We start from the raw sequence: 15,910 nt of genomic DNA, 5'->3' as shown, positions 1-15,910 counted from the left end.
GGTGTTTTTCTAGTATTTAGCTGGGGGGGGGGGGATCGCTCTCTCAAGTATCAATATTTATCTACCATTCTACATTATGTTAAATTGTACTAGAAATTTTTCTGTACAGTATTGAAAATAATTGTAACAAAAAAAAAAAAAAAAAAAACCAGCCAAGGGTTCAACATTTTACTTTTTGACCCAAGACACTCTTAAGAAGCACAGAATTTCTTTTAAAACTTATAAATTCTTTGATTTTAACAGAAATAAAAAGAGATTTTATTTGTTTACCTCTAAACAAAGCGTATTAAACATCAAAAATTCAAAAAATCGGATTCCCATAGCGGATGCAAAGAGATGACAATTCTCAAAAGTATTAAAACGGCTTGTAAAAGAAATATTTCTGATAAAATTATTTTAAAATTCCATTTTAGAGTCCTAAATTAAACCATCAATTTAGCATTTTAATTTTTGACTGATAAAAAGGATTTATGCTTTAAAAACTTGAAATGAGCATTCTAACAAAAATAAAGAGATTTTTTATTTATTACTATCCTAATAAAGCAAAGTAAACTTGGAAAAAGAACAAAATATTATTCTCATATCGGATGTTATAAGATTGCATTTTTCAAAATGTAGACACCGCAGCATAAAAACACAAATATGGGCAAGCTGGTAAAATAATGAGAATATTTTCTAATCAAGTCATTATAAAGGTTTAACGCCAGATGCTGCCAGACGCTAAGTGACAATAATTTTGAAGTTGGTAACCCATCTGAAGAGATCATATTTTTTCCCCACCCTTACTATCCATTTGCAGTTCTAAGTTCATTTCGCTGATATATATTACTATTATCATTGTTTATTAAATCATGAGTGGGGAGAAAAGTGCTTACCAAAGCTTTTTCAGAAAACTTAAAAAGTTGACAACACTGCTGCTATAAAAACTGTGATAAAACAAACAAAATTACTTAAAACCAAACATTTTCATCTGTTAATTTCTTTCCAAGAAACAAACAAGCATTATATTTATTTGGCAGTAGCAATTATTTATCACTTGCAGGAGCATCACAAGAGTGCCAATATATTTTTCTTTGCAAAATTAGGAGATTTTGTATAAGCTGATCCATCTAATTTGACTTTAAAAAAGGTTCCCCAAATTATCGGTTTTATACACGGAAATATGCAATATGCGTTATTTTGCTTTCAGGTTTGCTCTTTTAATAAACAATTTACGAAAGATCCGTTCTTGTTTATCAGAAATTTGTGAAGGGTACGGTTTAGTTGATCGGGAAGTGAAAGCCAAAGTGAAATAAATAATTGATTAAAGTTACTGGGGCAGAATTTTATATCTTAATACTATATTGTGTAATCTTAGTATTACTCTTTTTCATCAAAAATATTTTTTACCTGTTTCTAAACATCAAGGAACCCATTTTAAACTTTGGGTCAAATTGACCCATGCCCGCGGTTCTAGTGTTAAAGAGCATTAATTTTGCAAATACCTTTTCAAATTAATAATTGTAATAAAAATACAAATGGACTTAATTTCTTTGCCTCTTCACAAGGCACAATAGGCATCATAAAAGCAAAACATTTTATACCCATGGCGGACGCAAAGAGATTGCGATTTTCAAAATGAACGCTTTAAAAGTATTAAGAACGGCACATAAGAGAATTTAAGTAAATTATTTTAGAATTGCATTTTAGAGCTCTACAATAAAATTAGAGACATATTGAGTACTCAGTACTTGGCCAAATTTTGGTCAGATACTAGGCCAATACCGAGTAGTTGCAAAAAATTGAATATTGTCCAAGACAGATATTAAAATTTATAAAAAAGCACAAGCATACATAATATTATGCAATCATTTACAAGTCAAATTTAAATTTTAAGAATAATGAAGTTTGTAATGCTTCAATGGAATAACTCTTTGTTTTAATGTTCCCAAAGTCAATAAAACTTATTTATTAAAAAATGTGCAAAAAAAGGTAAGTATAAGAAAATATGGAATTTTTATATTAAAAATGGATTTTTGCTACAAACAAAAATTAGTTTAAAAAAATATAAAAATAGCTTTGCTTAAAAATAAAAGGAAATAAAACAACATTAAAAGCAAGGTGCAGACACGTGTTTTGGCATTACAAGGAATTCCTTTTTCAATGCACAAAATGAGAGCTCGTGGATTTAAAGGCATCCGACAAAAGTCAGATTTTTTTGACAAATGTCTTTACATTCCTTATCTCACATATTATGCACTGAAAAAGACGTTCCTTGTAACGCAGAATCACGTGTCTGCAGTGTTCCTGCAGACATGTTTGTTTTAATTGCTTTTAAAAATTATTTATGTTTGGCGGACTAGAACTATAATAGATTGGTATAATTTGTTTTAATTCCAGCTTGATTAATCATGCGTTTTATTTATAAATTTTTAATTTTAAAAATAATTTTTTTGTAAAATTTCTGACATAAACAAAATTTTTTAAATAATGCATAGTTAAATTTTAGCAGGAATTTAGTTTTAAAAACTATTATATGGACAAGGAGGTCTATACTACTATTCCAATAAGTTAAAAATTCATCACATATGTGTCGGTGGTTCTTCTTAAAACATAATTGATACTTGGTAACTCAGTACTCAGCCGAGTAATGGCCAATACTCGGTCAAAGTGCTACTCCGTACGTCTCTATAATAAAATTATTATCAATAACAATCAGCGTAATTGAAGTAAAAATGAAATTAGCAGCGATTTAGATTTTGACTTTTTGACTCTCATAAAAGACACAGAATTTGGCTTGAAAATTTTAAATTTGTGATTTTTATAGGAATAAAAAGAAATTTCATTTATTTGCCCACCAAAAAAGCATAATAAGCATCAAAGATCAGAAAAATTCGATTCTTATATTGAATGCAAACAGATTGCTTTAATCAAAATGAAAGCGTAAAAATTGTAAAAACTGCAAATAAAAGAATTTTTTAAAGCAAAAAAAAGTTTAGAATGGTATTTTAACAAGTCTACAAGATGTTATATTATTAATAATTATCGAAATAATCATCAGAAAGTTGGAAAATTTTCAGATGTGGCTAAGAAAATAGTCTAACGAAAAAATCGGATTTCCGGTATTAATAGATGAAAATTTGGTACAGTGTAATCACTTGTATCGGATTGGAGATAGAAGAAAATCTTTAAGGTCAGGTAGAATTTAAAAAATAATAATAAGGAGTTTGTAAGGAGATAATAGCAAAATTCAGGAGTTAAGGGCCCTTATTTTCTTTTCTTGAAAAGCAGGAGTTTATAAGGAGTTTGTAAGGAGCATAGGAACACTGTTTGACTGCACAATTAAATGAACACTTCAGCAACATGTCGAGAAATGTTTCGAACAGAGTTCCAGAGGATGTAAAGAGTAAATATAAAGTTTTTCTCTCCCGAAATGTAAAAAGTATGCAAAATATACGCAATGTGACTAACTTGTGGTGTACTTTAATTTGATTCTACCAAGCAGAAAGAAAAAACTCTTTTTGTACGAAATAATATTGTGAAGTGATCTTCAGGAATTGGTCAGCATTAGTGAGCAGGGGGTAGAACCGTCTAGTGTTTAAAGGAGAATAAACCTCCTAAAAGTCCTGAGAAGAGGTATCATAACTGAAAACACTCTTACTTATAAATTCATTAAACTCATAAAATATTCCGTTACCTTTTGGAGAAGTCCATCCACTTAGTTGGCCAGTAAGTTTAACACCAATTACTTTTGGGCACTTCAACTCCCATGGAAGATTAGCCATGACATCGACAGCATCAGCACCGCCAACACCAATGCACAAGCCACCTAAGCCACCTGCAAGACAAGCAATACAAAATTTCAGTTTTCAATTGAAAAGCATCATAAACACCAGACGTTTTTTATTAAAAAGTAAATAACTAAAATAAGATAATCAGTTGAATGTAGTTGAAATAATTGTTTAAAAAAAAAAAAAAGAAAAAGAATAACTTTCACACACATATTGATAGACAAAATAAGAAACTTACCTCCATTAGGAGTATGGCTATCTGTTCCAATTAATAACACACCAGGAAAAGCATAGTTTTCAAGTACTATCTACAAAATTTACATTATATCAGTTATTTGTCAAAAATAAATAGTACAATAGAAAAAATTGTATGCAGTCGAATACAAGGCAAGCATTATCTTTAAACGAGCCACACTTGAACTGCACCGGACAATAATTTAGGTCCTACAGTGAAATGTTTTTAAACATGTTGTTAAAAATCCACAGAAGGGTTTTTCATTTCACAAAGACCAATTAAAATTAAAACAATTGAATTAATCAAAAACACTAATGAATGACAAAATTATCTTCAACAAGATACTAAACCCAATTTGTTAAATTATTAATGACTAAAAGAAGCTTACATTTTCAAAAACTAAGAATACTCGAATAAGTTTTAAGGTTACAAAAAAAGGGAATATTTTTCATTCAGCAATTCAATTCGTTACTAATTATGCATTAAAAGAAAGCCATTTAAAAACCCCATTTCAGTCATGTATTTACATTTACACATTCAATCTATTCCACTTACTTAATATAACTGCTGCATTAAGTAAGTCCAAAAGTGACATTAGTAGTCAAGCATTTATAGAAATAGCATGAAGCACCGTTTATACGTTTTTGAAGGGACTGCATGAAAAAAGCGTATAAATGAAGAAACGTATAATAGGTACACTTTAATGTGTATTAGACTCTGCAGGGATCAATCCAAAAAACGTATAATTGATAAAAACGTATAAAAGAGAAACGTATAAACGGTACTTCACTGTATAGGCATAAATTTCATATTTAACTAAACAGTCTAAAACATTTCCCCCAGAATTGCACTTATAACACAATTTTCAAGATTACTTATTTTTCAAAAAGAAAAAAAAAATCAACAATAAAATTTCAGTTTTATGCACAGAAACATTACAATAGAACTTATGTGACTACAAATAAAACTTCGTATTAAAAATAACTATCTGAAGTTCAAAGTCTAATATTCTGCAGTTCAAAAAATTCATACATTAGTTTGAATCTTTTGAAGTACATTTACTTTATAACTTTTTTGAAAAATCTTCAGGTTTAGCATTATTGAATATTTAAATACTAAACAAATGCAGGCAAATAAATGTTTAAATAAGTTCTAAATATTGGATAAATTGTCAAAACTTTATTTTGAACAGGAATAATTGCATTTTATTTATTTATTCTTGTTTAAATTTCCAGTAGTCAGGAGGATTATTTAGAACAAACAGCTCATCAAAAAATCTACAGTATGACGTTATGCTTCAAAATGATCATTTAAACTTGAAAAGCATAAATGTTTTGCGAAAAATCAATTTAATTGAAAAAAAAATGAGCAAATAACTGAACTATAAACATTTAAATATTCTTAAAAATCATACTTGATGGATAATTCCACTTCCTGGTTTCCAAAATCCTACACCATACTTGGCCCCAGCAGTTTCAAGAAAAGAATAAACTTCTTTATTTATGTCCTATGAAAAATTGAACAAATTATTTTAACTTAAATAGTTAACAGTTTTTACAATCAATATCATATTGTGATGCTATTGCAAATAAATTTCCAAAGACACCATACAAGTTTAAACGTAAGGATATGAAAATATTACATCACACAAAACAAGACTTTAAAAAAAAAATACTTTAGCACGATGTAAATCTTTGTCACCAGAAACTTGAGCCTCAATCAGATGATCACAGTGTATTGTTGATGGAACAGCAACCTACATAGAACAAAATAACTAATTTTTAGAGCAAAATAAAAGAACACCTAACAAGATAAATGCTATTTATCTAATTACATAGTTTTACTTAGGATTAGTGATGTGGATCGGGTAAATACCCAGTGGGTAGGTAAATATTTTTTGGGTATTTACCCGGGTATTTACCCAAGGCCTGGGTAAATACCCAAAAACTGGGTATTTTACAAAAAAATGCAAAAAGTGAATGAGAATTTTTTTTTTAAATCTAAATATGAAATAATTGGTAAAACTGATACATACATATGTATTACACAGTTTATAATATTTTTTATCGAAAGACTTAATGAAATTATGAAAGAAACATATCACGAACCAAAGAATCTTTCTTTTCAATGCCATAATTGAAGAAGATGTTTTTTTTTTTTTTTTTTTTTTTTTTTTTTTTTTGTAACCAGTTAAGCTTTTTACTTTTTGTAGAATTGCTTTTTATATGTGAAATTTGGCTATCAACATTGATTAGGCATATCCAACACATTTAATGTGAATATCATATTAGATTGCTGAGTTGTTTCACACAATAATTCTTTAAATATGTGATCAAAATACAAATTTTAGGGAAAAATTTCTTGTTTTGTATATAGTTGGTTACACAAGGTGTTTCGTTTTAACCTGCAAGACCTTTATTTTTGCAACCGTTAGTCCTAGATGCTTACTTCCAATTGCAAAAATATTCAGATGCAGAGTAAAGATATTGGAAGTTTGAAGCAAAAATAGAAATGAGTCAAAAACTACAAAATTTAACTTTTTATACGGCTCTAGGTCCCCTAACTTATATTTAGAGAAATGATCTGAATTTAAAACTTACTGACACAAAAAAACTTAACATTTGTGCAATGAAAACTCAAGTAGATATTCCATTTGAAAGTTTTAAGGGACCATGCAGAAGATGAGATTAGAACTTATTACCCTTTCAGAATAATCACAGGTTGGCAAAGTAAAAAACACAAGGTATTACATTTTTCATTTCTACTCAAAAATTCATGCAAATGTTATGCCGTGATACGCAAAACACGCTGCAAAACCTTGAACAATTTGAAAAATCACTCTGCACACATATAATTTTATATAAACACTCATTAACTGCAATATTTTCCCCCAAAAGATGTTACTGACGGCGAGTGTAAAATGGTGTAAGTTACAAAACGCTGCGTTTCATATCTCAGTGAATATTGGTCGTACTAATGTCAAACTTTTTTTGTAATTGTTTTTCAGTAGAGATTATTTCCCTAACTATCAATAAGTCAGATTATCTGGAACCCGTGTAAAAAGTTAAAATTTGTATTTTTTTACTCATTTTTATTTTTACTTCAAATTTTCAATATCTTAAGTCTGCATCTGATTTTGAACATTTTTGCAATTTTAAGTATGCATCTAGGACTAACAGTTGCAAAAATAGAGGTCTTGAAGGTTAAAACAAAACACTCTGTATATATACATAGTGGAATACATACAGAAAAGTATTTTAGTTGAATATAAATTTTTGAAATAAATAACCGGGTAAATACCCATTTTGGGTATTTACCCAGGTATATACCCTGGGTATTTACCCCTACAAATAAATACCCGGGTATTTTACATCACTACTTAGGATTATTGCAGTTATCTTTAAATCAATATAAATGACAACTATGAAACAATATTGGTTATTAGTGTTTAATTACTTTGCTTTTAATAATTTTATTTCTACATAATGGTAAAATTTTTTAATTCTTATTTAATGAATATATATATATATATATATATATATATATATACAGTGAAATTCCGTTACAACGAATATCAATACAACGAAATTTCCGTTTCAACGAACTACATTTTCAGTCCCTATATAACTGCCATTACATTATTTGAATTCCATTACAACGAAATTCCCGTTACAACGAACAAAATTTGCGCTCCCTTGAAGTTCGTTGTAACGGGATTTCACTGTATATATATATCAATTTTCAATTATATACATTTCTCAGAACTCAAGAATAACTTTCAGCTAATCAATATAATATTTTGTGACTAAGCATTAAAATCATATTTTGAATGCAAACGGGTAAAATCAGTTAGTGATGAAAATTAATAATTAAAAAAATATCTTTGAATTAAAAAAAAAAAAATCTAAAGACATTTTTTTTCCCATTTGAAATACAGTTAAACTTGACAAACAAATTTTGACATATAAAACAAGTACCTTTTTGAGACCACTTGAAATAAACTGGAGCATAGCCATCTAAAACGACATGAAAAATAAAATTTTTGAAGATAAAATTTGAAGGATAAAATACTGCATCTTTCAAGATTATGTATTTTTTAAAATTACCCCCCCCCCCCCACAAAAAAATAAATAAATAAAATAAAATAAATAAAATAAAAAAAAAACAGCTCACTTTTCATTATTTGAATAGTTTGCATTGAAAGAAATATTCAATTTAGTTTTTGAAAATTTAGGAAGTTAGAGTCTTGTCTATTTTAAAGCTGAAAATTAGCAGTCACCACTCGCCACTCACCATGCTGCGATTAAAGTTGCAAAAGTTGCGATTAAAAAAATGTGTCATCGATCACCAGCTACCCCAATGTATTTCTTTTACCCCACCTCTTTTCCCTACCGCTAGAGGGAAAAATTCAGCTGCAGCAGTTTACCCTCATTTGCACTTTGAACCCTACACGTTCCACCTGCCTTGCAATGGCTGCTCTGCCATCACATGTTGGAAAGCGTAAAATTGAAGAAGAGGAGTCACTTAAAATTACATAATTTTTGTTCAAAAGGTAAGTGATCAATTTATGATTGTTTATTCATTTCTTATTTGTTGAAATAGATTATTTTACAGTGCTGAGATCTTTTCTTAAGAATAAAAAATATTTTCAAAAATAAATGAAAACATAATTCTTGTTCAAGAATACCAGCAAAAAATAAATTGCTTGAAAAAAGAAACGAAAATCCTAATTTTGATGCTAAGCGATAGAGCTTTACAAAAATTTTGATCTCAAAAAAGGACGATTCTTATGCGCGATTATTAGGTAAATAATAAATTTCTAATTATAAATCTATATTTGGAATTTTTTAATCTTTTTAAAAAATTTAATTGTAAGTTTGAAGCATTTTTTAAAAAACAATATGTTTTTCAAAATGGCGTCACGTAACAGAATATTCACTCTCACACATGAAAACACACTAATAGAGATATTAGCTTATCCTGCGATAGTAAACACGCTTTTATGGATTTCTCAACATTTTTTTAAAATTCAATCTCAATGAAAGCATATTTTTTGGTATGGTAAAGGAATATAAAAAAATAGATGATAATTTGCATTGGCATATGATCTGCTGATGTTGCTTTTCATCACGATGCGAAACAATTTATTGAGCGATACAATTAACTATATTGACTAAATTAACTAAACTATATTAACTAAAAATAACTTTCTATTTTCGATAAATATGTTGTATATTGTTTACCAATGTGTAAATAAAAAGATATATTGTTAGCTGAAGGCGAATGCTATATGGTAAAGCTTGCTGCTCAATTACAGCAAAACAAAAATATTTTGCATTACATGTGACATTGATGAAATGGAAAAGGCTGCAAATAATACCACATTTTCAACTGGTAATAACAGTTTGATAACAATTTAAAATCATTTAAAAAAAAATAAAGTCTTTTTTTTTATCAGTAGGTTCTGTCGATTTTTTTTGGGGGGATTTAACTTGAAAGTTCGAATTTTCAGATGCAAAATTTGGCTGATTGGTAGGATGTTTCAAATTCATATTCAAAGATGGTATAGTAAAAGAATATAAATATATGTATTTATCTTAAAACTAAAAACAATAAATAATTGCTGATAAAGAAACAAAAGATTAATTTTTAAGTGGATAAATTTAGCAAATTAATCACTTGATGTTTGTAAAATCAAAATTTGCACTAGACAAAAATTAGTTGGGTTTGGGAGTGGAAGTTCTAAATTAACCAAATGTAAAGTACAGAGTAGCGGATTTTTAGGGGGGTGCCCGGGCCCCATCCGAAAGGGATAAAAATACTTTAACTGCATCTTTAACTCAGGGTTGGCTTTCTGCCGGCAGAAACTAGTTTTTGCCATGCCAGTGGCAGAAACTGGTTATAACCGGTAAAAATCGGCAGAAATTGGCAAAAACTTAAAAGCGTCTCAAGTAATCACTAAATGATATTCGTTTAAGTAAAATAAAAAATTAAACTTCACTTCATCATTTCAAAAAATAAAATCCTATGCTAGTGCGCTTGATTTAGTTCGAAAAGGGAACTTTCCAATTGCAGATGCTCGTAATATTTAGAAAAACAAAAGACATAAAATTAACTGGGTGATTAGGAAAGATGAGTGACATACAGAATTAAACAGGCATTACTGATTATAATTTGCTCGCTCATATGCTTCATCTAAATTGCTTGATTGAAATTAACATGTGCTTCAAGAAGGTGCCAGAATTTTACTTGCCAATATTAACGTAGATTTTCTACCTTATGTCACAGCTTTGCAAAAAAATTGGCCACATATCTCAAAACTTATTTTTCCCCTCAAATTTTTACCACTACCCCAGTTACTAGTTGGTCCAGTTTAACCCATTTTCGACCAAAGGTGCGTATACGCACCATTTCAGTAAAGAATTTTTAATTAACGTTGTTTCATATATTTTTTACAAATTTAATTTTTATGCTATTTTAAAAGGTTTTGAAGGCATCTATAAAATAGTAATTCATTTGGAGCAAATACTTTCTTTAGAGAAAATTTCAAAATGTGCTTGTTTTTTACCTTGCAACGTCGACTGTCAAATTCGACTTTTTGAAATTGTATGATTAATCCCCACTTGAAATTAATCACACGTTCTTAATGGGTTAAAGTTGTAAATTCTATAGATAAAATAAAAGTAATGTCATAAAAAATCTTATAAATTGTTATACAAATTTAATGGTGCGTAAACGCACCATTTGCCAAATGCATGAACAATAAGCAAAAATTGAAAACCTAGTTTTTATGCAAGGAATCGTACGTTTTTTTTTCTTGCAAATTGTTATTTCATTTAAATTTGTCTCATAGATGTGACCTAATAGATTTCTCTATTTTTTTTTTCAAAAAAATATGCTAATGACAATAATAGTCATGATTTCCAATTTTCCGCAACAGACTTGAAAATATTTCAGGCATACTAATTCTTTCTGGATATTATTATCTTCCCCAAGTAGATATGTACTGGTCTTTAGATGACGATAAAGAACTGCCAATAATTCAGAGAAGCACGAGTCGAATCAGATTTAAAAACATAAAACAAAATATCCATTTATCCGATAACTCTTGCCTTGATAAAACACACAAGTTTACTAAATTACGCCAATTTTTCCTGCATGTAAAAAAAAGTATTTACAATTTGGAATCTTTTCTCAAAATTTGTCAAGTGACAAAGAGCCTTTTTGGAAGGCATTCATCAAAAATGTTCATAAAGGGAAAGCCAGTAAGGTTTGGATTCAAACTTTGGCGTTTGTGCTCATCAGACGGATACCTTTTCCAATTTATTCCGTATATAGGTGCTGAGACTGGCAGTAATCAACAAAAAAAAAAAAAAAAAAAGCCATTAGGAACAAGTGTTGTTATGAAACTACTTAACGTTGTTTCAAAACCTGAAATGCACAAAATATATTTCAATAAGCTTTTTTTCTTCCTACAGTTTATTCGAAATTTTGAAAGAAAAGTTTTTTTTTTTTTTTTTGCATCTTGAACAGTTCGCGAAAATCACATTGCTGAATGTGTATTGGATGACTCCAAAAATATGAAAAAAAAACCTTGGGGTGACTATGATTTTGCATTCAACAAGGATGCGAAGACATTGGCTATCCAATAGAACGACTATGCTGTAGCAACGATTGTTAACAATAATGGAACAGTTTTGCCAATTGTGAAATTGCCCCGTGCCGCAGTGAACGAAAGGAAATTTCTATTTCACAACCAACCTTTATTTTGAACTAATATAAGCATATCGGAGGCGTTGACCTGCATGAAATTGCTATAGCAAATTACCAGATCAGAATTCAAGGCAAAAAATGGTGGTGGCCATTATTTACAAATATTATTTATTGATAGTGAATTCATGGAAGCTACATAGAATTGCTAATAACACGAAAATGCCACTTGCAGACTTTAGGTCATACATAGCGATTGCTCTATTAAAAGCTGAATTCAAGGACAATCTATTTGGTGAAAATACGGTACAAATAACACATCCAAACAAGGGTCGTCCATCATCCACAGCTCTACCGAAATAAATACGGACTGATAAAATAGCATATGCCATTAATGAACACGAAAAAAAAGCCCACAGACGATGTAAAGTGCTCAAAAACCACACGATTTATTTGTGCCTCAAATGCAGTCCATTTACATCCAAAATGCTTCGAAAATTTACATTTAAAAATTGGACTAAGAATAATATTGTTCCACTGAAATATTTGTTCATTGATTTAGCCAATGGTGCGTTTATTGCACCATTTTATTTTTTTTATTAAATATTATTTTTTAAGCAAGAAACTTTTTTTGTGTCTTAATGGATGCCTTTTAAACTCAATTTTAAAAAAATATTACCACATTTTATAAAATGTCCATGCTCGGCCTGAAATGGGTTAAAAAAATATGCAATAGAGGAAAGTTTCACGAACATTGCTTGCTCCTTGATGCATTGCCTGCTATCTCTTCTGTTAAAAGAATTGGAGGTATTACATTTGGAGTATGCTGTTCAGTTTTGGTCTCCTTATCTTAAGAAAGACATTAATGTATTGGAAAGGGTTCAAAGGCGGGCTACAAGGCTAATAAGTGGACTTTCCCACTTAGATTATGATTCCAGGCTTAGAAGGCTAAAAATGTAGTCTTGAGCAAAGAAGAGACCGAGGGGACATGATTCAGCTGTTTAAATTTATTAAAACAAAAGATGTTACGGGGCTAAAGTTTAACACTGAAAACAGGATAAGGGGTCACTGTTTTAAGCTATTTAAATCTCAGGTTAACATGGATATTAGGAAAAATTATTTTAGCAGGGTAGTGGAACCTTGGAACAGCTTACCGGAAGAGGTGGTAATGAGCAAAGGAGTAGACAGTTTTAAGAGGGCCATTGATCTTCACTGGGGATTGTAAATTGACTAGGACCAGACTAGCTGGGCCCAGAGCCTGTTGCTGGTCGTCACTTTTGTATTTGTATTTGTATAATACTCTAAAATTTCTCATTTGTACACATTAAATTGAAAAACTGTTTAGATTTTAGAAACCACCTTTTCCAAGGGGCTGCAAGTTGAACTGCAAGGTTCAAACAATATAACATTTGATTTTGAATTGTGATAATATTGTAATTAAATTGTGCTTTGGTTAACAGCTAATTATTTTCTCCATGCTTTTTCTATAGTATGTCAATAATTAATTTTTTGTCACTGAGTTTTTGCCAGTTTCTGCGACAAATGTGGCAGAAAGTGGTTTTTGCCATGCCGGTTTTAACCGGTTTCTACCAGTGGTTTTAACCACCTCGGCAGAAACTTGCCAACCCTGCTTTAACTACTTTTAAATTTCTTCCTAGCTTAACTCCTTAAGACCGAGTCCGCCCGAAAACGGCTTTGTAGCTTAGATCCGAGACAGCTCGAATCCGGCCCACTTAAACGAATGCAGGGGTATTGGGCAGAAAGAGACCCCTACTGGGAGACCACCGCAAGGAAGTTTCTTTCTTCTGGCCGATAGTCATTTAGCAAGTGACAGCGACAATTGCATGAATGGAGAGCTGCTAATGACTTGAGGTCACATGGTACACTCAAAAAAACGAGAAAAGACGAATTTGTTGTACAATTGTGCTTTTTATTTTCCTGCACTTTTAATTATCACCTTTTTATGCCAGTTTTAAGAAACAAATTGTATTTTGGGTTTTATAAATTTATGTACGAATTATCATTAGTAAAAATAATACAAAGCAATGCTGATAAAGCACACAATTCGCAAATAATTGCATATACATGCTTTAGGGTTAAAAGGACCTTTGAAACACGTGTATGCAACTACTATTTGCAAAATTTTGCCATCTGTTAACTTTTTTTCATTATTTTTATTTTCAGTCTCAAAGTACTTATTTCTTTCCAGTTTTAGAATCTCGAAAGCAACGCTTAGCAAATCAGAGCTAAAAAGGCAGCTAAACAGATGTGTTAGGAGCTTAAATGGACCCTTGAAAATAAACTGCGTCCACCCCCCCCCCCACCCAACACACACAACTGCTACCCAAACAGTAGTGCAACAAAAAATGAGATACGAGGTCATAATTACATTATGAGATAATAACTACATATGCGCACACATAATATGTATAGTATGTAAGCGTGGTCCGATCAACTAAAAGGTTCAGACCGCTCTGGTGACTAAAGAAAATGCCTTGGCAACTATTCTCCCAGAATGAGAGAAAAAAAAAAGAATTAAGTTACCATATCATAAAATATTTAATCTAGTGAAGGATCACTTTTCCTTTTGAGTTCAAAGTTCTGAGTAAAGTCATACTTACTAGTAATATATTAAAAATTTGCACTTCTAAAAATGTAATCACAAAACAGCATTTTCTAATTTTCTTCTGAACAACATGTCACTCACGCTCAAAGCAATATTTTTTATGCATACATATCTTTATATATATATATTAAAATAATGAAATAAGAAGTTCCGTGTTTGTCTGCCTCGTGACAATCGTTAGAAATTTCTAACAATGAAAATTTCAGGAAGAGTTCAGTTAAGGATGAGTTTTAATAAATTAAAAGTGCAGTTAATAAATTATAGTGCAGCTGTAATAAGTTGAGCTACGATGTTGGCAATGTTTACCTTTTCTTAAAGAAATTAGAAAAATTTAGAGATATAGATAGATGGATACAGACATAGGTAGATTTAAACACATGTACAGAGATATATTTTCTGATTTTCTGTAATTCTACAATATGTCTCTTAAAAATCTAAAATATATGTATATTCCTAAAAAAAGAATGTTTTATAATTTTATTATAGCCTTTTTCAATAACTTTGTCAAAAAGAAAAACATGCATTAAAAAGAACTATATGTTTTGTATTCTGCAGAAGAATAAAAGTTATTGGCTATGCTCTAACTTTTTTAATCAATCGAAATCGGGGGAAATATTTCCAAAACTAAAGCTACTAGAAAGGTTAGGCATTTTGCCCTGTAGGCTGAACATGATATCCAAAAAACGAACTGATTAGCAATATGGGTAGGAACCAGGGTTGGCAAAAACCCGGGTTTTTTTAAAAAAGCCCATGGACCCAGGGTTTTTTGGGTTTTTTTAAATAAAACCCAAAAAAACCCAACTAAAGCTGGGGTTTTTAAAAGAAATGTGGGTTTTTTGTCTTTTTTTAGGGAAAATGTGGGGTACTTGTAGAATATTGTAACGTAAGTATATGGACAAAGCATAGAAATTGTATTGGGGTAAAAAAAGCTGGAAAATTCAGCGTTTTCTGAAGAAAAGTATAAAAGACGACGAAACCCAAGTATGGTGAAGTTTCAAATTTTTTAGTTTCCATGATTACCAACAGTTAAGGCAAAGTTACTTCTCCAGTGATAAAATCTATTGTTCGTATGCTCAAAACCCAAAAGTGGGCTAAATAATGGTTTTTTTAGATGGGTTTTTTCAAAAAAACCCACTGGGTCCAACCCAATTGGGTCCAATCCAGCCAACCCTGGTAGGAACTGATGGAAAGTCACACTGTGAGACCATCTCAAAGATCCTTTCTTCCAACCGAAGTATTTTCAACTGATGGGACAAGTGACAGTGATGTACAATTCCCAATGGCAATACAACTACACGGATTGATAGCTAATAACTTGTGAAGATGCTCGCTTTTTGGGAGGAAGGGGAAATGAAGAAACTTTGATCTTGTTCTATTTTTTTCCCTTTGAAATTCTTCATTCCGAAGTTGCTTTTGATTTTTGAATATTTTTTTCTGATTTAGATGTTTTATTCGTAATTTTAAAGCATCTCATGTGTCTATAGATCGCAGACAGCTGAACCAACAAGAAAGATACGCGATAAACATTACTAGGGAAATAGCGAAAAAGGCTGCGCGCCTGAAGCGCGA

The 15,910-nt window shown here is 30.4% G+C and overlaps 1 protein-coding gene across 1 annotated transcript in view; it reads right to left on the bottom strand.

Annotated features, from left to right (window-relative positions):
* The window catches only part of LOC129231748 (aconitate hydratase, mitochondrial-like), a gene marked incomplete at its 3' end in the record, with an annotated part of 101,417 nt that overhangs the window by 46,553 nt on the left and 38,954 nt on the right, over window positions 1-15,910 (bottom strand). The window contains 5 exon segments of the mRNA XM_054866111.1: window positions 3,677-3,817; window positions 4,009-4,078; window positions 5,420-5,512; window positions 5,681-5,761; window positions 7,983-8,021. Coding sequence (XP_054722086.1) covers window positions 3,677-3,817; window positions 4,009-4,078; window positions 5,420-5,512; window positions 5,681-5,761; window positions 7,983-8,021 — 424 coding nt within the window.

The sequence above is a fragment of the Uloborus diversus genome, chromosome 1, assembly GCF_026930045.1.
Source record: "Uloborus diversus isolate 005 chromosome 1, Udiv.v.3.1, whole genome shotgun sequence".
In the NCBI taxonomy this organism is placed as follows: domain Eukaryota; kingdom Metazoa; phylum Arthropoda; class Arachnida; order Araneae; family Uloboridae; genus Uloborus; species Uloborus diversus.
This window is presented reverse-complemented; position numbering and strand designations above follow the sequence as displayed.